At 39.2% G+C, this 26,653-nt stretch overlaps 1 protein-coding gene across 8 annotated transcripts in view; it reads left to right on the top strand.

Annotated features, from left to right (window-relative positions):
- PLEKHA5 (pleckstrin homology domain containing A5) overlaps positions 1-26,653 on the top strand; it is a 253,695-nt gene that overhangs the window by 119,603 nt on the left and 107,439 nt on the right. Inside the window, exon 1 of one of the 8 annotated variants that reach the window (XM_043881505.1) lies at positions 10,142-10,403. The exons of 6 other annotated variants lie outside the window; for them this stretch is intronic. Coding sequence is in view for 1 of the 2 variants with exons in the window: in XM_043881504.1 (XP_043737439.1) it covers positions 16,416-16,468 (53 nt within the window). In the remaining variant the exon portion in view is untranslated. Of the gene's footprint in view, positions 1-10,141; positions 10,404-15,795; positions 16,469-26,653 lie in introns of those variants that run through there. One more of the 8 variants, XM_043881504.1, reaches the window with a different exon arrangement.

Genomic DNA, 26,653 nt, shown 5'->3' on the forward strand with positions numbered 1-26,653 from the left:
TGAACTGAGTCAGCTTGTTTTCAAATCAGTATCAAATCTCATCTTCTTTCCCATTCATTTGTTGACTCATTCATCTCCAGACAGTGGGAGCCCACTTAGACGCCAGCTTCATTTTCTGTTCGTGCTGGTGAGCTGGTTAGTATAAGTCCTATTTTGCAGTAAACAAACTTGCTTTGTGGGAAAATCCACTTCCTCAGGGGCATTTGTGAAAAATCCAAACCTTCACCGACCCCTGTTTGATTAATCTTTGATCGTACCCCCTCCTTAGCAACTCCTCATGGCCTGCTACGTGACGCCCAGGCTCCTTTGTCTGCTGTTCACACCTTCAACCCTGCTCTTCACCCAGCCTTCTGAACACCCACCTTCTAAACCACTGCGTTATGACCAAGCCGGACATCACCAAAGTCATTTTTACTACAGTATTTTTTCATCATGACTTTTCTGTTTTCTACCCTCTTGATTCTACCCATTCTCTGCATTTAGGCTCAAAGTTCATGTACATTTGTCTCTGCATTTTTGATCCATGTGTCTTTCAGAACAGTAATTGTAGTTGCTTGATGAGCTCTAATTATGTGTCAAATACTTCTAGAAGGGCTTTAATGTTTGCATTCTTCCAGTCCTTGGAAAGATCCTATGAGGAAGATGCTGCTGTTATGTCCATTTTAGTGATGAATGGCACAGAAGAGGTACAGTAGTTTTCCTAAGGCCTGATCTAAGATTCTAACCTAGACAGTCTGTTTCCAGAATCCATTTATGGTAGAACATCTCATATTCTTACTTATGTATTATTTATGTAGCAGTTCTTACTTAGTCACCAAGTTGTGTCCGACTCTTTTGCAACCCCATGGACTGTAGCCCGCCAAGGTCCTCTGTCCATGGGATTTCCCAGGCAAGGATCCTCGAGTGGGTTGCCATTTCCTTCTCCATATGTGTTAATAGTTACTCACCAACAACTAGTTTGGACATTTCAGTTCTCTTTCTGTTTACTTCTCCTGCAGGAGCCACGCAAATGTTTCTTCTACAGAAGAAGTAATATCCTCATTAAGTATTTGTTAAATGAATTTTTTAAAAAATCTACTAATAGCAGCCAAGGAAATGAAATCTCAGCCCAGGTTGTTTGAACGCTAGACAGCGGTATGTAGAACGTTTCCAGTGAACTTCTGAAATAAGGTATTCTCATTTAAAAGAAAGGAAAAAACTTGTAGGCTAAGGAGTCTGTACAAATGAGGTATAAAAACAGACAAAGGAATTACTTACCCCTTCATTGCCAGAAATGTGAGTGTAGAAGTGTAGCAAGTTAAAGCTGTTTTGTTTTTTAAGGGAGAGTACTCATACCTCGAACGTCGCAGGCAAATGGTCTTGGAGTTTTTGCCACAAGACCACCTGATTGTGTGTGTGTTGTATAATCATGATGAGAAAAGGATGACTTGGCAGAACCCTTCATTGAGTCAGTTGTAGATGTTAAAAGTCTCTTTGGTCCCCAGGCTGTGTCTCAATTATGAGTCTCCATAATGGATTTCACCCTGTTTTGTGGTAGTAAAACATTTAAGATTAAGAACATGCATCTTTTCTACCCTCTTTGCAAATGGGTGAGCAATACTCCTATTGAGTTGATGAAGCCAACGCACAAAGCAGCTATTATAATAAGTTTCTCTGAGGCCTGTTTTTTTGATGATAATGAAACTAGTGACATTGTCATATGTTTGATTCTATTCTTGCATCAAAAACAGACCATGTATCCTCCAGGCAGATGGCTTAAGTGTAGAATCGACCTAGTACTTGAATAATAGATGTTTTGTTGGTACATCAGGCTTTTATAGAAAACCAGTTAGAGTTTATAATTTCTGTAAGAATGAAAATCAGTCTATATCCAAGTAGAGGATAAGTCACAAACTATCGTTCAAAAATATACATTTATCCAGAATTGAAGTTAGGACCTTGACAAGGAAATTAGATGTATCTTAGTTAGCACTGCTTTTTTAAAGTATACCAAATCAGTTAAGTTTTCATACTATATTTGTGGCAGGCATATACTTTGACCTGGAACCTTTCTAGAATTTTATTGGTTACAGTTAAAATACAGTTAAAGATTCCAGAGCCTATTAAAAAAAATTGACTACTCAGAATCCATTTTCCCCCTATCAAGAGAAAACACCCAGAGATAGTTTGAGAGTTCACATATTCAAAGGAGATGTAAATATAACCAGACATTTCACCTGTAGCTCTGAAGCTGAGATGTCATTTGATAGTTGTGAAAGGGAAGGAAGATAATCAGTGTTAATGCCCACATCTTTGTTGCCTTTTAGAGTGTTGCTCTCATTTTGGTTTTTATTTAGTTTTATCAATCTGTAAGATTATTAGTCCACTTTTCATGAGTATATTTTTGTTGTTGTTTAGTTATATTCTATTTATGTTGCTGGATAGTTTACAAACATCTCTACTGACAGAGTCTTTGAAATGTAGGTGTATATGACTGCAGATTTTTTGGTTTGCTATATGTTCCTGATATATACTGCATCCTGAGTGAAGGATATTGGAGGAAATCTCTCCAAGGAGATAACATTTGAGCTGGACGGAAAAAGTGTATAAATTGTTGAGATACAGAAATTACGACACAGTTTATGAGGAAGTCATAGCTACCAATCTCACCCAAAAAATGAAAGCAGTTTTGAAAGGATCAGAAGAAATAAAGTGATTATAAAATTGCTGAATCAGTATCTTATTAACTGGCCTTTAAGGGCCAAGTTGCTCATCAATGCCTTGAGAGATATTTTCAAATTAGAAGGTTTTGAGTCCTGTTAGTAAGCAAGTATATTTAATAGCTTCCACTCCCTGGGGAAAAAAACTCTCGTGGTATGAAGGACTTTTCTGTTATAATTGGTTCCTTCCTAAGCAGGTGTTTGTGGATTAATCTGATTCTTAAATCATTCAGCTCTTTCAACTACATTTTCAGAGTTTGCTGTGTTATGAAATTTTAGCCCTAATAGAAAACCTAACTGGTTGCATGGAACAACCCTTGAACAGTTTGAAGGTAGTGAATCGAGAATATCTGAACTGTTATGTCATTGTCAAGTGAGGGTTGATACCCATAGTGATTGTCTCCCTATATTCATAGTGATTGTCTTCCTTTGTGGTGTCGAATTTGTTTCTATCTTGAGCTTCAGGTGATGGAGTTACCTGTGCAGTAAGTCCGTGGAACGTTTGGAATCTATCTCAGGCTATCACTTGGTGTGAGTGTTCAGTTTCTGTGAGTTAATTTACTCTTTGCCTGATTTTCACCTTTTAAGAGAAGATAATGAGGATAATGCAATTCAAAGACGCTTGCTCCTTGGAAGAAAAGCTATGACAAACCTAGACACCATATTAGAAAGCAGAGACGTTACTTTTCCGACAAAAATCCGTATAGTCAAAGCTATGGTTTTTCCAGTAGTCATGTATGAGTGTGAGAGTTGGACCATAAAGAAAGCTGAGTGCTGAAGAATTGATGCTTTTGAACTGTGGTGTTGGAGAAGACTCTTGAGAGTCCCTTGGACTGCAAGGAGATCCAACCAGTCTATCCTAAAGGAAATCAGTCCTGAATATTCATTGGAAGGACTGATGCTGAAGCTGAAGCTCCGATACTTTGGTCATCTGATAGGAAGAGTCGACTCATTAGAGAAGATCCTGATGCTGGGAAAGACTGAAGGCAGGAGGAGAAGGGGATGACAGAGGATGAGATGGCTGGATGGCGTCACTGACTCAGTGGACATGAGTTTGAGCAAGCTCTGTGAGATAGTGAAGGACAGGGAAGCCTGGAATGCTGTAGTCCATGGGGGTCGCAAAGAGTTGGACATGATTGAGCAACTGAATAGCAACAGTGAGGGTAGGAGAGACAGCATATTTTCGAATTAAAGTCAGTCTTTCACATCTGAGAATTCTGTATCTGCTGATTCAAATAACTGAATCAAAAATATTGGGGGGGCGAGGCATGGAATTCCAAAAAGTACCAAAGAGCAAACCTTGAATTTGCCTGTTTACATAGCATTTACAATGTATCAGGTATTGTAAGTAATCTGCAGATGATTTAAAATATGCTGGGGGCTGTACGTGTAAGTTATATGCAGAGACTGTGCCATCTTATATAAGGGTCTTGAGAGTCCATGAATTTGGGGATGGATGGTGTGCTGGAGCCAAGACCATGAAGATACTGAAGCACGACTGTATTTTTAATTTACTTTTGTAATTAGTGCTGCCTTGAGGTTTCTCTTTAAGTTGTGACGATATGGTGGCTGATGTGCCAGGATGAATTAATTTGGAAATTTGGGAGAAAGGAAAACGAGGCCATCAGTATTCTGACTTTCCCTCTGTAAACTATATGCCTGTGTACCTTCCATATGGATATTTGTATGCTTTATAATATTCCTGATGTGCATGTGTTCAGTCGTGTCCGATTCTTTGCAACCCCATAGACTGCAGCCTGCCAGGCTCCTCTGTCCATGAGATTCTCCAGGCAAGATGCTGGAATGGGTTGCCATGCTCTCCTCCAGAGGATCTTCCCCACCCAGGGATGGAACCCCAATCTCTTAAGTCTCCTGCATTGCCAGGCGGGTTCTTTACCATTAGTGCCACCTGGGAAGCCCGATATTCCTTATAATAAATTAATAAATGTTAAGTAACTGTTTCTGTGAGTTCTGTGAGCTTCTTAAGCTAATCAGTCAAACCTGAGACAGGCTCATTTGAACCTGATTTATAGGCAGGGGTCAGAAGCAGAGATAACAACCTGGATTTGTGATGGTATCTAAAGTGGGGGCAGTCTCGTGGGACTGAGACTTCAGCCTATGGGTCTGCCGCTATCTCAGGGAGACACATAATTGCCCGGTAGCTTAGAAGAACGATGCATCGTTGAGTATGTGGTTGTGGTCTTCTCGCTGTAGTAGTATTTTTCTGACCTGGAAGTTTTGCAATAAGTGACCTGGGAGGTAAAAATCAGTTACCAAGTGATGGGATGTTTGAATGCTTTGCGTTAGCCAGCACTATGAGACCGTATGGAAAAAACACGGGTAGGTCTGTTTCTCATCTATTAAAAGAGCTTCAGCTTTGGGTGCTAGTGATGAGTAAGCTAGCACCAAATTATAGAGACAGTTGGGTGCTCGATCAAGTCATTTAGTTTCATGCCTGACTTGCAAAGTGAAGGCTGGGGAACCAGGTCACATAGTTCCGGGTCCATGGTGGTATTTTTAAGAATAGAGTGGTCAAGAATTTTAAATGCCACTGAGAAGTGAAGTAAGAACTGAAAAAATGATAGTTATCACAACTGAATCCTCAGTCATTATCACAAACAGCCCTAAAGAGGGCTCTGAATGAAGCACATGATTTGGTGGTAAGTACTTTGCAGGCCCTCGCTGGACTGTTTTTCTGTGGCTTTCTAACGAAGCATGGTTCCTGCCCTACAGCATAGAGATAGATGAAAACAGAATCAGGATGAATCAAGATTTAGGCTTCTCTACTGATTTAAAGGCGTTTATTAGCTCCAGCAAACAATGGGGCATATATCCACAATCTCCCTTAGCTTCCTGTCCTAATAATGTGGTGTGGGTAGAATCGTAAAAAGCTAAATTAGCCATCCTTGGCTTTGGGGAGAAGCAGGGCAAAATCTCACCAGGTGCTTGTGAGAATTGCCCTATTGGTATGCTTTTTTTCCCCCCTTCTGTTAATTGGGTGCCTTTTGTAGGTGTTAAGTTTAGATTGCATCTTAAATTTGTGCTTTCACAGCTACTGGTACCTCTAACTGCAATGTCCTCTGGAAAGAGTTCGTCTACTGTCATTTACTGTCCTCTGTTAAACCTCTTCCAGATCCCCCCAGGCAGTTAGCCACTTCCTCTTCTGTGCTCTGCAAATCAGGTTATGTTATAATGATCTGTTTACAGCTCTCTCTGTCAGTTCCAGGCTGTTCTGGCCTTGAGAGGAGGGACCTTATCTAATTCCCCCTTTTATGTTCCTTGCCCGAGCACCCTGTTTCCCCTGTGGAAGTCCTGTAAGCCCTGGTGGGATGGCAGAGGGGCTGAGCCTCCCAGGTCCTAGAGGAATAGTGCAGGGTGCTGGTAACTTCGTAAACCGAACGCTCTCTCAGCGTGGTAGTTTTTGGAGTTCCTGGTAATCCGGTCAATTTGTTAGTTCTCGGTGTTCCTGGTTATCTGTCAGAGTCTCTTGACAGATCTCTGCTGCTTCATTATTGCTTTCTCCTGGCAGCCGTGTGTAGCACCACCAAGGCACTGCGATTCTGTAAACATATTATAAGTGTTAGTCACTCAGTCCTGTCCGACTCTTTGTGCCCCATGGACTGTTAACCCGTCAGGCTGCTCTATCCATGGGATTCTCCAGGCAAGAATACTGGTTTCGGTTGCCATTTCCATATGCTGCCATTTGATTGCTGAATTGTCTGCCTTCAGAGGTGATAATTTTAGAGCGTATACAACGATGACTACAGCTAAGCCAGATCTACTAGAAAAATATATAGCTTCCTTCTTAGTGCATTTTATAAGTGTTTTGTTTTGCCTGCTCTGTTGATGTGAACAGTTGAACTTTATTACATAACACAAGGTCACATTGGCTTAGGGTAGGAGTAATATACATTTTAACCTTCATATATTGTGCTTAAAGGTTGTTATGGTTTGTGTCATTTAATAGGGACTGTCCTTTGCTTTCAGAACTATAGCAAAAGTTATTTTAACTTTTCTTTAATGTCTTCAAGAATGGGTTTTGTTTTCATTTTTAGTGTGAGAAGTTTAAACAGAGACTAATTGAGATTCACAAAATCTTCACTTTGGAAAGAAAAATAGGGCAGATCCATGAATGACTGACTACTATTCTAAAACATATGCAAACCCTTCTGGCTATAGCAAACTGCATCGGCTTGCTTGTCTATATTTCAAGCTATGTGATGAAACAGTTTTGTTTTCTCAACTTGAAATGTTATTTTTAATTTTTGTTATTGCAGTTTCATATGAAAGAAGTGTTTTTTTTTAAGCATTGGCTATGTTACATGCTAGATTAATTGTAAGACAACTCACTTTTGAGGTGTCTTCACATTTTTGTGTCATTAACATGCTAACAAGATACTTTCAGTACATTTTATAAAATAGTTTGTCCGTAGTCTGATTAAGAATCACCTTTTTGGTTGAAGGGCATGAAATGCAGAAGAGATATGATTGGTCATCAAATATGAGTTAACATTTAATTAAACACTTGTTAGGTGGTAGGCACTGTTCCAATTGCTTTACATGGCTTTTCTCATTTAATTCTCACAAAAATCCCTTGAGGATTGAATTGTTGTCTTTATTTTCCCTATAAGGAAATTGAAGCATAGAGAAGCTAAGTAACTTGCCTGTGGTCTGAGAACTCCTGGAAGAAGAGCTGGTCTTAGAGTCATCTGACTCCAGACCTTACATGCTTCTAGCCATTAACTGGACTGCCTTCCGTGTGAACAAGCTCATGAAGAAAGGTTTAACCTCACTTGCAACTAAAACACACAAACACAATTAAAGCTGTATTTTCTATTAGATTTACAAGGAAGAAAAATAATTGTCAGTATCCTTTATGTGGGAAAGAAGTATAACGTATTAAGTTATAAATTGTTACCTCTTTTTGGAGTGTCAAGGAGGCAGATGTTGAAGACACACACATGCTTTGACCTATCCGTGTCATTTCTAAGAATTACCTTGCACAGATAAACACAAGAAAGCACAAAGCTATCTAGGCTACCTTAAGCACTGTTTTCTGAAAGAGATGGGCATACCAGACCACCTGACCTCCCTCTTGAGAAACCTATATGCAGGTCAGGAAGCAACCGTTAGAACCAGACATGGAACGACAAACTGGTTCCAAATCGGAAAAGGAGTACACCAAGGCTGAATGTTGTCACCCTGCTTACTTAACTTCTACGCAGAGTACATCATGAGAAACGCTGGGCTGGAAGAAGCACAAGCTGGAATCAAGATTGCCGGGAGAAATATCAATAACCTCAGATATGCAGATGACACCACCCTTATGGCAGAAAGCGAAGAGGAACTAAAAAGTCTCTTGATGAAAGTGAAAGAGGAGAGTGAAAAAGTTGGCTTAAAGCTCAACATTCAGAAAACAAGATCATGGCATCTGGTCCCATCACTTCATGGGAAATAGATGGGGAAACAGTGGAAACAGTGTCAGACTTTATTTTGGGGGGCTCCAAAATCACTGCAGCTGGTGATTGCAGCCATGAAATTAACAGACGCTTACTCCTTGGAAGGAAAGTTATGACCAACCTAGATAGCATATTAAGAAGCAGAGACATTACTTTGCCAACAAATGTCTGTCTAGTCAAGGCTATGGTTTTTCCAGTAGTCATGTATGGATGTGAGAGTTGGACTGTGAAGAAGGCTGAGTGCTGAAAAATTGATGCTTTTGAACTGTGGTGTTGGAGAAGACTCTTGTGAGTCCCTTGGACTGCAAGGAGATCCAACCAGTCCATCCTAAAGGAGATGAGTCCTGGGTGTTCATTGGAAGGACTGATGCTGAAGCTGAAACTCCAATACTTTGGCCACCTCATGCGAAGAGTTAACTCACTGGAAAAGTCCCTGATGCTGGGAGGGATTGGGGACAGGAGAAGAAGGGGACGACAGAGGATGAGATGGTTGGATGGCATCACCGACTCGATGGACATGAGTTTGAGTAAACTCTGGGAGTTGGTGATGGACAGGGAGGCCTGGCGTGTTGCAATTCATGGGGTCGCAAAGAGTCAGACACGACTGAGCGACTGACCTGACCTGACCTGAAGCACTGTGTATAACAAAAAGTTTTAAATTAAGTGTCCAATCGGAATCAGGTTTAGATCAGTGTCATGGGCAGCCATCAAAAAAAGAAAAGTTAAGAATATAGTTACTGATATGGAAAACTGACCATGGCATATTACTGAATTTAAAAAAGTGAGTTGCAAAACAGCATATATAGTTTGATTTCCTTATATTGAATAAATGTGTGTTTATATACACACACTCTGGTCGAAAAGATTGTTCACCAGAATGTTAACAGCTGGTATCTTTCCTGCAAAATGGTATAACTTAGTGATCAGATGTATGGGTTTTGAGTCCTGCTCAGTTCACTTACTGGACTTCCCAGGTGGCTCAGTGGTAAATAATTGCCTGCCAGTGCAGAAAATGTGGGTTTGATCCCTGGGTTGAAAGTCCCACTGGAAGAGGAAATGGCAACCTACTCCAGTGTTCTTACCTGGGAAATTCCATGGACAGAGGAGCCTGGTGGGCTGTATAGTCCATGGGGTCACAAAAGAACGGGACCCAGCTTAGCGACTAAAGAACAGCAACAGTCACTGACTAGCGTTGTGGCGGGGCAGGTTCCCTAACTACTCTGTGCCTCAGTCTTTTCCGTAAAATGGGGATAATTACGGATACTGGGTCGTTCGGTTCTGAGGCTCAGTTGAGATTGTAAAGTGCTTGGCATAATATGTGGTCAACCATTATCATTATTATTCTCATCATTTTAGGTAATAGAACTGAAGGCAGTTGTAATTTTTTTTTTTTAATAGTATTTTAGGGCTTCCCAAGTGGCACTGGTAGTAAAGAACCCACCTACCAATCCCTGGGTCTGGAAGATCCCCTGGAGGAGGAAATGGCAACCCACTCCAGTGTTCTTGCCTGGAGAGTCCCATGGACAGAGGAGCCTGGTGGGCTACAGTCCACGGGGTCGCAAAGGAGTCGGACACAACTGAGCAGCTAATACTATTACTATAGTTCCTTTACAATGTTGTGCGGTTTCTGCTGTACACCAGAGTGAATCAGCCACACACACACATATATATATTTCCTGGGTCTTGGATTCTCTTCCCATTTAGGTCTCCACAATTTTAGCTTTCTTTGTACCTTTTATTGGCTGTATTTTTTGAAATATGGATCAACTCTGGAAACAACAGCAACCCCCAAAAAATGTTTTGAAAGGAATCACTTGAATAGGTTTGCTTATCGTTTTAACAGAAAACATCTATTGAGAACTAAGGTTATTTAAAAATCCTCCGAACACTCTTCACGAGCCGTTGGCAGCCACGTATGCTGGTATTTTACCCTGTGCTGTGTGCCAACTTGAAGGGAACTGAAATCATACTCTACTCCTCTGGCTGGAAGGCGTACAGAATCACAACAAACTGTTCCAGAGAAGCTGCCTCAGTCTGCGGCCGCAGTGACATGCTGGGGCGTGACGTCAGTCCGGTGGCAGACTGGCAGAGTGGCAGGCGGCCCCCCGGCCACGGTGCCTTTCCTGAGGGCTCGGTCCCCGGGGCGCTCGTTTGGGAGCTGCTCAAGACAAAGCAGCGGAGTCAGTCTGCTTTTCCTTCCAGTATCCCCTCTGCCTGTAGTTGAATGTAATCTTGATGGAGGCTGGTGAGTAATGCTTGTTACTTTAATGTGTAATAATAAATAGCTGATGGCTAAATGAGCAGTAGTTCTTTTCTCAGTTAATGAGCCTGTGGTAAGTAAGCTTTAGAGCCCTAGTGCCAGGATTTACATATTGTAGATATTTCTATAACTGAAATATTGTATTCTTAGAGAAATGTAAATACATTGTGAGGTTTTTTCAAATGACTTGAGCATTTGAAGATGTAATCTTCCTTTTGGTCTCTCCTTAACTTGAAGCTACATAAAAGCACAGTGGTTGCAAATTGCTTGAAAGCCTAAGGATTTTCATTTATTTATTTTTTTTAACTTATTCAGAGGAGGAACGTGATTTTTTGTTTCTCACTTCACAAGAAAGAAATGAATAATTCTCAGAAGTTCCTTTGGAGATGTTAACAGTACTCATTACATAATGCTTTTATTAAAAAGTATATCACTAGTCTGAACTAATTAAAAATTGGCTGAAGCAGCTCTTTAATTAATTATTTGGGGTTATGTCAGCAATGTGAGTCAAAATAGGAATCTTCATTTGTGAGCCTAAAATTTAAGAGCAGTAAGTTACTAGTGCCTTTGATTATAAAGGATGGCAACATGCCTTTTAAAGATTGATTTCTTTTTGCAATATTAATTCATGTCTTTGAATTGCACTATAGAAATTGAGTTAGTTTTGAAATCATTAGTTTCAGAAGGTTGGGTAAAACTGTGTGTGTGTATGTTTGAGTAACTATATTTTGCTTTTCTCCTCCTCCCTTTTGAGTGAAGGAGTGACATCATTTTTATTTCATACTGTTTATATAGAATAAACTGAAGCCTTTAAACTCTTAGGCTTTATCATTTCTGGCATAATTCTTCTCTTGCAAGTTCAATGGCAGCCTTGTTATTTCAAGGTTTTTTGGAGAATTTTCAAACAAAGTTTTCTCTTAAAGAACAGTCCTTTTTACTTTGTATGTCTAGTTGAGGAAAACACAATATAGAAATTCTTTATAGATAATGTTGAATATTTTCACATCAGTTTTTTGAAGCAAATAAAGAATGAGACTCTTTACACATATTTTTTTTTTACATGAATAGGATAGTTATTGAGAGGAAATGATCAAACTCAGTTTTTTATATGCGGATGTACAAAAATATCAATAACTGCTTTATTATGACTCCTAATACATTATACTTCTATATTTTTAGAAACAGAGAGATACAGAAGTAGGGTTTCAGCTTCATTTTGTTTGCCTTGATAGGCTTAATTCAAGATCCAGTTTTTTCCATAAGTTGTAGAATTTTCAAATTCTGCCCCAATCTAGAAGCTTTAAGTATATAGAGAACTCATTAATATTTTTATTGCTTTTAAAATTTATCTCAAATCTACTTAAACTATTTTAACATGGTTTTAAAATAGCCTATATTTTAATCAGTAAGTTACTGTAGTAACGATGAATTGAAACATATTGGGTCATTCTTAACAATGATGTTTTTGAGGCATTATGACTTCAGAGGTCACTGGCCTAAATGCCACTAGAGTTCAAGTGAAGAGAAGCTACTTTAACTTTTTTGTATGAACAGGAAATTAAATTTGACAAAAGAAGGGAGGATGAGCAGAGCTTGGGGTGGGGGTCAGGGGGAATAACCTGAAATTGACATAAAAGCCTGACTTAACTCTAAAGCACTGGGAATAAAGTGCTTGTCTGTTCATGAATAAGGTGTTCTTTGAGGAACTCATTCCAAGCAATACTGAAGCCTGGTAGTAAAATATGATTGTGGTATTCTTCAAGTTTGAGATTTGGCTTGGTCAACTCAGATGGAACAGTATTCTGAAGCCCATTATAGTCTTGAACTATATTTTTGTTTCATAGTGGTGGAGAGTACAAAACTTCATGCATAATAGATGTTTAATGAAGGTTTGGGCATGAATAAATGATTACACAAGTTAAATGAATGAGGGGAATATCTTGAGCCTTGCATTAGAGTTTTCATCTTTACTGTGGTGATGAAAACGTACTAGTTATCCTAACCATCTAGTAGCGTGCCGTGGCTTCACACTCTGTTAGAAGGAAGCATATCCTGAGTAGCACTCGGCCGTCACAGTGGCCTGCAGGCGGCCATCGGAGTTCACTGCCGGCGGTGCTCGCTGTGTCTGGGTCTCTGCTGCGGGAAGTGGGCCCTGCCTGCTCTTCTGGGTCAGATCTTTGTCCGACTTCTGCCTCATCTGTAAGTGAGAAATTTCTCAGTACTTAGGGATAATGATTTGCTGACAAAACTGAGCCTTAATTAAAGTGCTGTGTGCATCACATAAGTGCATTACTCTTTGGACCTTTTCAGAGTTTAAAAAGATGCATTCCTTTGAAATTGAAGTGACAGAGAACCTATCAGTGGAACAAATACACTGCTTTAAAATTGCATAATAGAAATTTTATATATGTGTGTGTGTGTGTGTGTGTGTGTGTGCTCAGTCCTGTCTGACTCTTCACTACCCTATGGACTGTAGCCCACCAGGCTCCTCTGTCTGTGGAATTCTCCAGGCAAGAATACTGGAGTGGGTTGGCATTTCCTTGTCCCGGGGATCTTCCCTACCCAGGGGTCGAACTCACATCTCTTGCGTCTCCTTCATTGGCAGACAGATTCTTTACCACTGCGCCACTTGGAAATCATATATAAATATACTGTCACTCAAAGCCTGGATTTTCAGTCCCATTTCTGTGCCCCCTCCCTTCCATCTGTGCTAAACTCTGGTCACATCTGAATATTCTTGCTGATCCATGGAGGCTCAATTCAAGTGGCATCCACTTCTGGGCCACCATCTCGGCTCTTCCCCTTTCCAACTAAGCAAAATCAGCCCCAAATCAGGCTCGTTTTTGGTTAATTACTCCTCCTATTTGTTTGTAAGAATATCGTTAAGGCCAAGTGTCACCAGTGCCTGTCTCATACTGAGTGAGTGAAAATACTTAAGTTACACAGAAAATACAGCCATTTTGAAGGCATACCATTCCTTAAAATGTCTTTGTGACATAGGGGTATCATTTGACTTACCAGTAGCTTCCTTTTTATTCTTGAAGTGGTTTTTTGGTAACGCTTATGCAGTAAGAAAATAATGAATGAAGAATAGTCAAATTCAATAATTACTAATTTTTTTCCTAATTTGAAAAACTTCACTTGATTCTGTTGGGAAGAATGTTTCACCTATAATAATTGGATCTTTTTTGCAACCTATTTAGAACTAGGTTAGCTTTTTAAAGTAGTGTATAACCATCCAAAAAAACAAAGGAGATGGTGCTTAAATTCTGCTTTTTCTAATTTGTTGTTCGCTTCCTTCCGAGGGGTATAGTAATCCTCCATTTAGTACATGTTACAATGAAACATTACTAATTAGCATTCATTAGGGAGCAATAGAGTTGTCTGAATTAGGGAAATTTTAGGTTTTTTTTTGTGTGTGTGTGTGTGTGTATGTTATGCCACAATACTGCTCTTTAATGCCAAAAATATTTCTGACTACTGACGTGTTCATAAGTTGGAATTCTGCTTAGTTTTATTTTAAAACTCCATTAGACTTTTGTAATTAATAGTTTTTTAAATAAGTGACTACTTTTTCAAATAAACGTTCTTTGAAATTGCTGGAGTATATACCCTGTGATCATTATTATTCTTGTGTGGTTTTACAAGGACTTTTTACATAGATCATTCAACAGTGAACTTTAACTTTTGATCAACTTATCAGGTTCCTCATTCATTAAATTATAGTTGTACTTCACATTAAACATAGTGCAGAGAGCCAAAAACTTTTTAAAGCAAGGATGTGACATAATTTGACTTCTCTTCAGGAAACCTCACTCTGCTAGCACATTCATGTTTATTATGTATTTCTTTAAATTGGGATATAATTGCTTTACAATATTGCGTGTGTTCCTGCTGTAGAACAAAGTCAATCAGCTATATGGATACATATATGCCCTCCCTCTTGAACCCTCATCCCCCACTAACCCTCTAGGTCATGACAGAGCACCATGCTGAGCTCTATGTGTGATACACCAGCTTCCCACCAGCTATCTGTTTTACATACGGGAGTGAAATCGATATGGGCTTCCCCGTTAGCTCAGCTGGTAAAGAATCTGCCTGCAGTGCAGGAGACCCTGGTTCGATTCCTGGATCAGAAAGATTCCCTGGAGAAGAGAAAGACTACCCACTCCAGTCTTCTTGGGCTCCCTGGTGGCTCAGACTGTAAAGAACCTGCCTGCAAGGCGGGAGACCTGGGTTCAGTCCCTGGGTTGGGAAGAGCCCCTGGAGGGAGGGCATAGCAACCCACTGCAGTATCCTTGCCTGGAGTATCCCTACGGACAGTGGAGCCTGGCGGTCCTCAGTCCGTGGGGTCACAAAGAGTCAGACACGACCGAGCAGCTAAGCACAGCACAGCGTATATATGTCAGTCCCACTCTCCCAGGGTGTCCCACCCTCCCCGTCCACCCACCCTGCGTCCACATGTCATATTCAAGTTGGGCTACTTACTATTTAGTGACGGCTTTATTAGGTAACGTATGGTGGTGCTTAGGTACTTGATCCTTTCAAGAGCCCTCTGGAATAAGGTTTGTTGTTGTTTTGGTTTCAGTTGCTGTTTTATAGAAGGAAGTTGAGGTTCAGTGGAGGATGCTCTAAATGGGGGATATCCTGATTATAATGAGATGAATTCGGATGTTGTTAAGGGCCTTGGGAGACTTAAGAGCCTAGACTAAGGCAGTGATGGAGATGCCATTAGCGAGCTTCTTACATAGGGTAATTTCTGGATAGCAACCAGAGATGTCACTTGATTCTTGAGTGCATGACAGAAAATGACTCTGGTGGATTAGCTTGTACATTCTAAGAGCCATTTTTCTGTTTTAATCATAAAGTGTCATTTAACCTCCCTATTTAAAAGCTTCTTAAGAATCACTCAGATGACTTCCAAGTGAGACAATTATCTAAATTATTTTAAGCATTTTTGTTTATAATGTGATTTATTAAGTGGTCTAAAATGTACCTGTCCCATAAAACTCAGGATGGATAACAGTTACTAGCATGCTGGGTTCATTTTGTTCATAAATAGCATGGTGTTAATTGAATTCTCTAATTCCAAAATTATTTAAAGTCTATTGTCAAATTTATTTTGAGATTCTAAATTAGTGTGTTGGTTTTATTTAGGAAGTTTTTTTTAGAAGATGATGTAGAAATTATCTGTAAATGCAAAAACTAAAACAGATTAATTTATATGTGAATCTCATATTTTGAATTTTTTTCCTTTATTTTGTTCTAGTCTATAATAATGCTTTCAGGTTTGTACTTGCAGCGTTACATCATACTCCTATTTTCCCAGTGGGAAAAGCAAAGTTTTCAATTCCTGTTGGGTGCTTTTGTAAAAATCCCATTGTTTACTATTGATGTTATTTGTGCTTAAATTCTTTGGGACCTATAATCAGGGAAATGTGAGGTTACATTTACATTGTGATAATGTTGTCTGAGCAGCTGAGAATGGAGAATGATTGCAAAGCCGTAGAGAATAAGAAGATGGAGAAGAAACACTGGGTTTAAAATTCCACTGGAATCAGTGAAGATTTCATTACTGTGCTTCAGATGGGTATAGCCTTGGGGTGATGCTAGGCAGTGAGACATGAGAAGGCGAAGGAGGGTGCGTGTCCATGGTGTGCGCAAGGAAAGGGTAGTGTTGTGATGTGATGTGTTGTGTTGTGTTGTGTTTTAGTTACCATTGAGCAGAAACTTGGGAGAAGATGTGAAGCAGAACTGAGAAGTCTCACTGGCCGTGATGAGTCAAGAAGGGGCGGCTGTTGAAAGCAGGGAAAAGGAGACTGAAAAAGACAGAACTGGAGCTTTGGGGACCAGGTCTCCATGTGGCTTCTGACACATGGAGAACAAAAGTGAGGCTGTGAGCCTCAGTGTATTCACATGTAGAGTGAAGACTGTAATGCGTACCTTGGAGGGGCAGTGTGAGGATTGCTGGTCAAGTTTCCAGTGCAGCAGGCTCAGATGGAGAGTGTGAGCTGCGCTCAGAGTGATGTCACACGGTGGTTGCTATTTAGGTGATGATTTTTATATTTCTTGTTGGGAGTGTGGATCAGAGAGGGTGCATCCTTTGTTCCATACCCCCTCCCCACTCCCAGCCCCCAAGAAATCTGAGATGCTCCGTTTCCTGAATGATGGGAGGAGGAAGGAGAGAATATAAGGGGTTAAGGCTGAAAGGAAAATTTGGAGATGTGGGTAAATGAATCACTGAGGTTTTAGCAGGACGTCTGGAAGCAGTTAGTTGGAAGTTAAAGGCAAATGGCATTTAGAACTAAATGTGGGGAAAGGAAATATATACTTTACATGTTTCGCAAAAGAAAAAAAATTGCAATCTTTTTAGATTGCTAACTCAGTGGTTATTCACATAACTGAGGCTCAAGAATTCCATTTCTCTCAAGAAAAGGCATGGCACTTTCAGTGTTTTCTTTTGTTCTTAAAACACTGCCTTTAATTGCAGGCATAATTTTCCATGCCAGCATATTTTCAGTTTAAAAATAAATTGCAGAAACAGTCATTGTGGTAGTCAGATTTCAACATAGCATTTTTTTCCTTTTTATTTAAAGGAAAATAAATCCAAATAGTTATCTGCGTAAGACATTAATCAACTTTACATGTAACAGTGTTTTAAAAATTACTCTGGATCACCATAGACCCAATTGATTTAATAACTAATAAATAAAAATCATATTTAATAACTAAAGTCACTACTTCAGACATGGTTTTTAAACCTCATTTGAGACTGAGTCTCACAGTGACATATATAGCATCATAATTTCTATTGGTAAAGGCGCTTCAGTTTTTTTTTTTAACTGAAGTATAGTTGATTTACAATGTTGTTAATACCTACTATACAGCCAAGTGATTCAGTTATATCCAGTTATACATTCTTTTCCATTATGGGTTATCACAGGATATTAAATATAGTTCCCTGTGTTCTACAGTAGGACCCTGTTGTTTATCAGTCCTATATATGATAGTTTGCAAAGCTCTTCAATTTTAAAACAAGTTGAAAAGTATAATTGTCTGATAGTATAATGAAACCAGGGCCGCATTGAGAATGTACATTGAGTATTCTTTTTGGTTGGAGTGGAAGGATATTGAAGAGTTGTCCATGCACATCTGAGCTGTTTGCTGTTTGGTTTGGTACCTAAATTTGAGAAATACAATCACTTCCATAGTCCGCACATCTCTCTGCCTTGCTCCAGCCTAACAGCATTGTGGGTGTGAGGCACGTTTTAAGGTCTCAGCCCTTGTAAAAGTCCAAGTCATGATACTGGCTTCTTGACAGGGTTGCAGAAAGAACTGCCAAACCACTATGATATCCTATTTTTCTTAGACTAAATTAAATCCTTCTTTCTCTCCTATAAGGGAAATACATGATGCTGAGCAAATCACGCAAATGGGGGTTTGCAGCTGAATTTAATAAGAGACAACCAAAATCTCTTCTGTGGGACAGTTTTCTAAAATATATACTTTGTGCATAGTTGATAGATTTTCAACCTTCTTACCACTGGTACACGTATAAAACACTACCTAGTAAACTCTTCTCTGTCCGACATATCACTCAGACGAATTACTGGCTGTTCAGTTCAGTTCAGTCGCTCAGTCATGTCCGACTCTTTGTGACCCCATGGACTGCAGCACGCCAGGCCTCCCTGTCCATCACCAACTCATGGAGTTTACTCAAGCTCATGTCCATTGAGTCAGTGATGCCATCCAACCACCTCATGCTCTGTTGTCCCCTTCTCCTCCTGCCCTCAATCTTTCGTTATTGATGTTAGCAATTTCAATATTTATTTCCTAAGTTAAAAAACAGAATGGGTTTTGTAGTAAAGCAATCATTGGAGTCACTCATGAAGTCAAAGTATTAAAAAAAAAAATCACTAAAACAAATATTCCCATGGGGAGAATTGCAATACTAAGAAGTAGCCAGTGCATAGTTATTAATGGCCAAAACGTTAAAAAAAAATCTTTTCCTAACACCAAAGAAAACAGCAACAAAAGCAAAATAAGCAAGTGGGACTAACTGCATAATAAAACCATCAATAAAATGAAAAGGCAGTCTACCCAGTGGGAGAAAATATTAGCAAGTCATGTGTCTGATAAGGAGTAATATCTAAAATGTATAAAGAACTCATACAACTCAATGGCAAAAAAAAAAAAAAAACCCACAAAAAAACATTCAGTTAAAAAAATCGGCAGAGGGTCTGAAAAGATGTTTTTCCAAAGAAGACATACAGATGACCAACAGGTACATGAACATGTGCTCAACAGGGAACTGCAAGTCAAACCTGTTAAGAGCACTATCATCACTTGTTTTAAGAGGTGAGTGTTGGTTAGGATGTGGAGGAGAGAACCCTCAGTGCACATTAGTGGGAATGGAAGTTGGTACAGCCACTGTGGGAAACAGTATGGAGGTTCCTCAAAAAGTTGAAAATAGAATCACCATGTTCATCTAACAGGTCCTTCTGGGTATTTATCCAAAGGAAACAAAAACACTAATTCAAAAAGCTGTCTGTACTGCCACCCACCCCAGATCATTGCAGCATAGTTTATAATAGCCAAGATAGGGAAACAACGGAGGCGTCCATCAGTGAATGAATGGATAAAGGAAATACAGTTTGTATGTACGTGCATATACATATGCACACAACGGAATATTCCCATTTGAAACAACATGGATGGACCATGAGGGCATTTATGCTAAGTGAAACGAGTCCGAGAAAGGCAAATACCGTGTGATCTCATTTGTATGCGTGTGTGGGTGCTCAGCGCTTCAGTCGTCTCAGACTCTGCAACCCTATGGACTGTAGCCTGCCAGGCTCCTCTGTCCATAAGATTCTTCAGCACACTAGAGTGGGTTGACCTTTCCTCCTCCAGGGGATCGTCCCAACCCAAGGATCAAACCCACATCTCTTGCTTTGGCAGGCAGATTCTTTACCACTGAGTCACTTGGGAAGCCCTTTTGACACATATATCTGGCCAATGAGTGTCTAGACAAGGATGGCCAGGGAGTTCTTGAGAAACCTCTTGAAAAGGAATAGTGTATGCGGAGACTTTCCTTTCGCTTCTAGACTCTGTGGTCTGCGTGTGATGTTTGGGACCACTGCAGCCAGTTTGGGACTGATCAGATACCCAGCTAAACAGGATAGACCATTCAGTATTGCCATATTATACAATCATGAATAATCATATCTCCTTGGAATCTCAAATGTTCTTATTTTTAAATCTAAAATAGCTTCTTTCCATATTTGGTTTAAAGACTATACACTATGTACTGTACTGATTCATTTTAATTTTTCAATCTAGTACTCTCAGTGCTATATTCATTTTGCAAAAATCAGACAGATCCTAATGTTTTAAAGGACTTAATGTGAGGGTATTTCACCTGTTTATAAATACCTGATGCAAAATTTACATTTACACTCAACAAAGGTTGCAAAGTTGTAGCCTTAATGTTGGATTATAGGAGTTTTAAAACCAAGTTACCTATGACTGATTCATGTTGATGTATGGCAGAAACCAAGACAGCATTGTAAAGCAATTAGCCTTTGATTAAAAATAAATAAACTTTCTAAAAAACTGGATTTCATTTTTCAGTTCATAGCTATGCTAAACATGTTTTGTCTTGTATATTTTGAAATAATCTCTCCATTAAGAATGAAAATTCTTTCAGTGTTACTGCCTTTCATCATTATTCTCAAAAATTTAAACACCATGTTAGCAGACATCTTTCTTCCTCTTTCTAAACCCATAATTTTATTGGGGTTTATATTTGAAATGGACATTTCAGGCATCTGTTTAGTGTATGGGGGATTGTTTCCTTAGGGATATCCTTGATTGGCATGCTCCCTCATTAGTGTCCTGCTGAGAACAGACCAGCAGGGTGGACTGAACCAAAAAGTGGCTTTCTCTAGCAAGCCTGGAAATGGACATAAACACCAGCATCCCCAGTCTTCAGAGCGCTGCCATACAGCCTAAATTACTCTTCGTATAACAGCACCTCCCACTTAGAGTTGACTCTAACCCATTAAATTGTTTCCATAAATGGGTTATAGGAACCACTGTAGTTTATCAGCCTTCCCTTTTGGTGTAAAGCTCAGAACGGCTTAAGGTAGCACACCTTCACCCACGTTTTCTGGTACAGTAACCTTCAAGAGGCGCTGTTTGGTTCACAAATGCAATCTGAAAAGGAATAAGACAGAACAATGAATTTCTACTCCATCTCCAGTAGATTTGTCATTTAATTTGTTTTTTGTATAATTTGATGGAAATATGCCATTTTATACACACATGGATTTATTCATCTAAAGATCTTTTAAAATCCAATTATCATTGACTGAAATAGTTCCATAGGGGTTGGAATTAAGCAGATCTTCCGTGTAAATTCTAGTAAATGATTAACTGTCTAGTAATAAAGAGTGAAGAGGGCATAATGCCAAAGAACAAGCAATTTGTGTTGCTGTTTCTCAATTTGTTGATATCTTTTCTAAAAGTGCCACAGATTTGATCCTTTACGTGGGCCTTTGATAGAGCGTGATCCTCAGAATGAGCTCCTGGATATGGCCTATTTCATTCAGTCATGAACTCTCCAGAATAGCGGAGTCCATTTTTTTAAAGTTTTGTTTGTCATTATTTAAAAACGTTCTCGAATACTGCCTTAAAAACATAGCTACTGTCTCCTTGGAGCTTTTGTATTAGAGTGACTTTTCTCCTCTATTTTCTTTTTTCGGATATATTAGGAATATCTTGACCAGAAACATGAGAGCCACGAGAGATCACACCTTTATTCTTTGACAGTAAATACTGACTAGCGGGATAACATGAGTTTTTGACATTTTTCAGGTTGCATGTTCATTTGAACTGTTTCAGTTTAAATAGGTTGCTGAACCTGACAAGTTGTCTGATGACACCAACATATGCTCAATTCCTATAGTTCATAACAAAAATAAATGTTTTCAAGGGCTTGTCTGTTCCTGGCCATGTTTATACTCTTTACTCATTTAATCTTCATAAACACCCCCACTAGAAAGTAGGTTCCACAAGGGCAGTGATTTTTACGTTTTGTTCACGGCCATCCCCAGGTACAGAGAACAGTTCTGAACAAATAGACAAGCAGCATGTGACATAGCTACTGTTACCTAACTGTGAGGCAGCTGAGACGTGGACAGGTACAATGAACCCACAGAAATAATACACCTGGCTTATGTGGTAGAGGTTATTGTTAGAGAGTGATGATGGTCTTCACGTAGGGTTTATTAACCTCAGCACTGTTTTTTTAAAAATATTTATTTATGTATTAAATGCCTTGGGTCTTAGTTGTAGCACATGGAACCTTCATTGCATCAGGTAGGATCCTTCCTTGTGGTGCACGGACTCTCTAGTTGCGGTTTGTGGGCTGAGTAGTTGCAGTGCTTGGGCTTAGTTGCTCTGCGGTATGTTCAGTCCCAGTTCCCCGGCCAGGGATCGAACCCATGTCCCCTGCTGGTGTTGGAAGGTCTCCTGCAGAGGTGTGGGTTGACAGTGGGCTCCCCGCAGGGACCAGGGCACTGGCAGCAGCAATCCTGGAAGGTGTCCCCTGGTGCAAGCCCTCCTGGAAGTTACCCAGCCTCAGCATATTGATATTTGGTGCTGGATACTTTTTTTCCTGTGAAAAATTCTCCTGCAAGTTGTAAGATGTTGAGCAGCATCCTGGCCTCTACTCACTACATACGAGCCCCAGTTGTAATGTTCAAAAAGTGCTACCAGACAGTGGATGTACCGTATAGCACAGGGAACTATATTCAAGGTCCAGGATAAACCTAATGGAAAAGAATATTAAAAAGAATAATTAAAAAGAATACATATTCTATATTATTAAAAAGTATATGTATATATATGCATAACTGAGTCACTTTGCCATATAGCAGAAATGAACACATCTTTGTAAATCAACTATACTTCAATAACATATATGTAAAACCAGACACCTTACCACACATTTCCCAATGTCCCTTGGGAGATAAAAATTATTCCCAGGGCTTCCCAGGTGGTGCTAGTGGTAAAGAACCCCACTGCCAATGCAGGAGGCGTAGGAGACAAGGGTTTGACCCCTGGGTCGGGAAGATCCCCTGGAGGAGGACATGGCACCTCACTCCAGTATTCTTGCCTGGAGAATCCATGGTCAGAGGAGCCTGGCGGGCTACAGTCCATCTGGTCACAAAGAGTCAGACAGAACTAACGCAGTTTAGCGCAGTTGAAAAACCATTAGTCTGAGCTTACACATTAAACCATCTCAGACAGAAGTCTGGAAGTAAGAATTAGATGGAGGTGAATACCTGCACTTATATTTAGAAAAGTTTAGATCTCCTGCTATGCCACAATGAGTCAGAGACAAAATGGGGACTAGTTCTGTGACTATAAGAATGTTTTATATCAAGACCTGAGTTTTATCCCTCCTTTATAAGCATTCCTCTAGAAACAACAGATCTATATAAAACATATCTTTTCAATTTTTCCTTTTCAGTTGTGAAGAGCATAAAATCTCAGGCAAGGATTTAAAAAATAATGCCTTGTCTAGTAAATCTTCAAATGCATTTTTAGTAGCACAGAGGTATGTTAATTTGTAATTTAGTACAGTCACTTTTGCTGTAACACAACACACATCTTCCTAAAAATCATCTCCCTTGCAAACTCGGACAGTGAAAGTGTGGGGCTTTTGTGGAAAATGGGTTTAGGAGCATAGTCCTCAAAAACCTCGTTAGTGACACATAAAAATAAAAATAGGAGGACATCCCTGGTGGTCTGGTGGTTAAGACACCATACTTCTAATGCATGGGGCCTGGGTTCCATCCCTGGTTGGGGAACTAGATCCCATAGGCTTCAACTAACAATCTGCAGCCTAATTAATTAAACAAATAAAGATAGGAGCCTAGTGAAAGACATAACATAGGTTCACACATGTTTAAATGCTTAGGGAAAAAAAAAGTACTACAAATACACTTTGCGTTGAAAAAGACCTGCAGTTTGCTTGTGGAAATGGACATTGGAGAGGTTTCAGCTTGTGAATTATTGGGAAGTGTTGAAGTAGAGAGACGTGACATTAGTGCCTGTGGATGGGTGTGTTTCATGAAACAGGCAATGAACTGAAGTAGCTGCTGGACGTTTGAGGGTGGGCGGGTGTGCCATTTGTGTGCGCCTCGCTGTCGACAGCACCAGGAGCAGTTTCTGCGCTCACCTCGGCTTTCTTACGGATGTGCTCATGCATACACAAATGGAGAATTTATGTGCTGTTTCGGCTTTTCTGTAATGCATGAATTGCATCGGAACATCCTTGTACATAAATGGTATAGAAAAACTGATGCTACTTTGATCTGGATTTTGAGAACCTTCAAAGGAGGAGGGGGAAGAAAAAAACTTGGACTACGAAAAGGATGGTGATTGTAGGATGAAAAGATATGCTTCTTAAATAACACTACAGACAGACCTGTAGAACTGAAGAAAGGCTGGAATTTTGTCTTCCCTGCCCTCTTGTGGTCCCGAGCAGTCCCTCCTCTTTTGTGCCAAGGATGATGGTCATGACCTGATACATGGCCAGCCACCTCCCAGGGTGCCCGGTTGCTATGTGTATTAAAGAGCTTGTATATTACGCACCAAAAGAATTCTACGCATTAACAGTGATGGCTTTTTGCTTATTTTTTTTAAAGATCCATTTGGGTTATGTTTACATTGCTTTCATTTGTTGGCTCAGTATATTTTTAACCGATTTTTAGTTTCTGTGGATGATTTAGAAATTAGTTTTTGAAATATAAAAATAAAATTTTAAGTATATAAAAATACATTTGCACAAACAAGAGCAGTAAGAATTGACAATCCTACCAGGTTGTGGAAAATTACCACATGTAAACAGTTAAGACTGGAATTTTGTTTGGTTGATATTTTGGTTTTTCATACTCTTAATTATTTTAATTGATATTTTAACAAAATCATTAGAAAACATTACTCTGATTTTAATTTGATAAGTATGTTGTTTTATGGGAGATGACATTTTATAACTAAACTAATTGCCTATAAAATCTCAATCTTATGAATTTTAATTTTATAGAAACCTAGTAATCTTGAGAGACTATAATTAAGTCAGAACAAATAAACATTTGAGAGGACTTCTTTGTTTATGTTACAGTTAGGCCTAAGCAGTAGGAAAGATTCTTTCTTTCGTTAAAGAATAGCAAAAGGCTTGCAAATTAGAGTGCCCTTGTAAATAAATGATTTTTTATGTCAACTTAATATAATGTTAAATAAAACACAATGGATACATTGAAAAAGTTAAAGAAGAACATAGATATATTCATTTTTCCTGATTGATTTTAGTCACTGATCTTTTAACTAAGGGGCTTCCCAGGTGGTTCAGTGATAAAGAATCCGCCTGCCAATGTAGGAGACATGGGTTTGATCCCTGGGTTGGGAAGATCCCCTGGAGAAGGAAATGGCAACCCACTCAGTATTCTTGCCTGGAAAATCCCATGGACCGAGGAACCAGGCAGGCTACAGTCCATGAGGTCACAGAATCAAACACGACTGAGCATGCATGCATGCACTTTTAACTAAGAATGCTAAGATTTTCATTTATTTATTGAGTTTTACTTAAAGAAACTGTGGTCCTGAAAGTACGTGGACAGTATAACTGTATTCAGTTTAATTGAAATAGCATCCACTTTCGGGGAAGAGAGTGTTTATGCTCCTTTATGATTGTTCTTTATTTTAGTGTCTCCTTTGCCCTCTGTCCTTGTCTGTGTGTGTTACTCAGTCGTGTCTGACTCTTTTGCAACCCCATGGACAGAGGAGCCTGACGCTCCTCTGTCCATGGAATTCTCCACGCAAGAATACTGGAGTGGGTTGCCAGTCCCTTCTCCAGAGGATCTTCCCCACCCAGGTATTTAAACCCAGGTCTCCCAGATTGCAGGCATGTTCTTTACCGTCTGAGTCACCAAGGAAGCCCATGTCCTTGTCGAATGGATACTCAAATCTATTGTTTGGAGGTCAGAGTAATAATCTCTTAGTCCAGTAACCATTGTAGGGCTCTGTGGTTATAATTTACAGTTTCTGGAATATTAGGGTTAGAATCTGCTTTATTCCCTCTAGACAAGATGACATAGTACTGGAAAATAATGCAATACAATAGGGAATATTTGTTTTATTTTTGTAATATTGGTTTTTAGAAAAAGAATTTGTTATATTTCTCTCCTACCTTCCACTGAACCAAGTCTAGCTTTTTAATGCCCCTTCCCAAGAAGAGACTTAAAAAAAGATGCTGTCCTCCTTTTTTCATTATTAAGTTGTCTAATCTCTATCATAGGTTTACTCCCTTCCCCACAATGTTTTATTCTATTAAAACATAAGAATTTATGTACCTTGACATATTCGTAGTATTCATCACATTTAGGTACTTCAGCGTTTTCCACTTTATCTCCAGAGGCTGTTTGTTCTTAATTATTCTGTCATCAGTTTATTGCTTACTACATAAACTGATGTTCCATTATGAGACTTTAGGTTTACATTGTTGCACTTTCTTAAATCAACAGGTAAGAAAGTCACTTGCATGCTTTTTATGTAGTGAAAGTATCACCACAAATAAATATCTAAACCCACCACCTCTTATCACCTATTAAATGTGTTTTGTTTAAAAAGAAAAAAAACACCACAAAAGGCTGTAAACACCTACTGGTGTAATAAGCTGCTATAAACTAGAGGAATCATAGAAACACATTATATTCCATCCATCATTCTATTATCATGATAGTCAATATATAATGCTTTAAAAAAAAAAAAAAACTATGTACTGTTTTAGATGGTTTTAGTTTTATTTACTGGGTAAAGTTTCTAATACTTGAGTAACCAATAAAAATAATATTGGTGAAAGTTTTGGTTTGGAAAAAGAACTTATGTACCTAACGTTTGCCAGGAAGTTTGTGGCTTATGATTATAAATGTCCTGTAATACAGATCACGTGGAATAATTTTTTAAAATTAACAAAGCAGGATTCAGTACAATATCTTGACTGTTTTCTTTGTAATTGTTTTCTAAGGTCTAGCACGTCAGTGATTGATCTTCCTTACAGGTTTCTTTGTGATGTGTTACTCAGTGGGGAAAAAAAAATATTTGCTTACAAATGATGTATATTTTTTAGGTATCATTGCATGTTGCATATTATTTTGGGCATCTGT

Source organism: Cervus elaphus, chromosome 22, assembly GCF_910594005.1.
Source record: "Cervus elaphus chromosome 22, mCerEla1.1, whole genome shotgun sequence".
Lineage (NCBI taxonomy): Eukaryota > Metazoa > Chordata > Mammalia > Artiodactyla > Cervidae > Cervus > Cervus elaphus.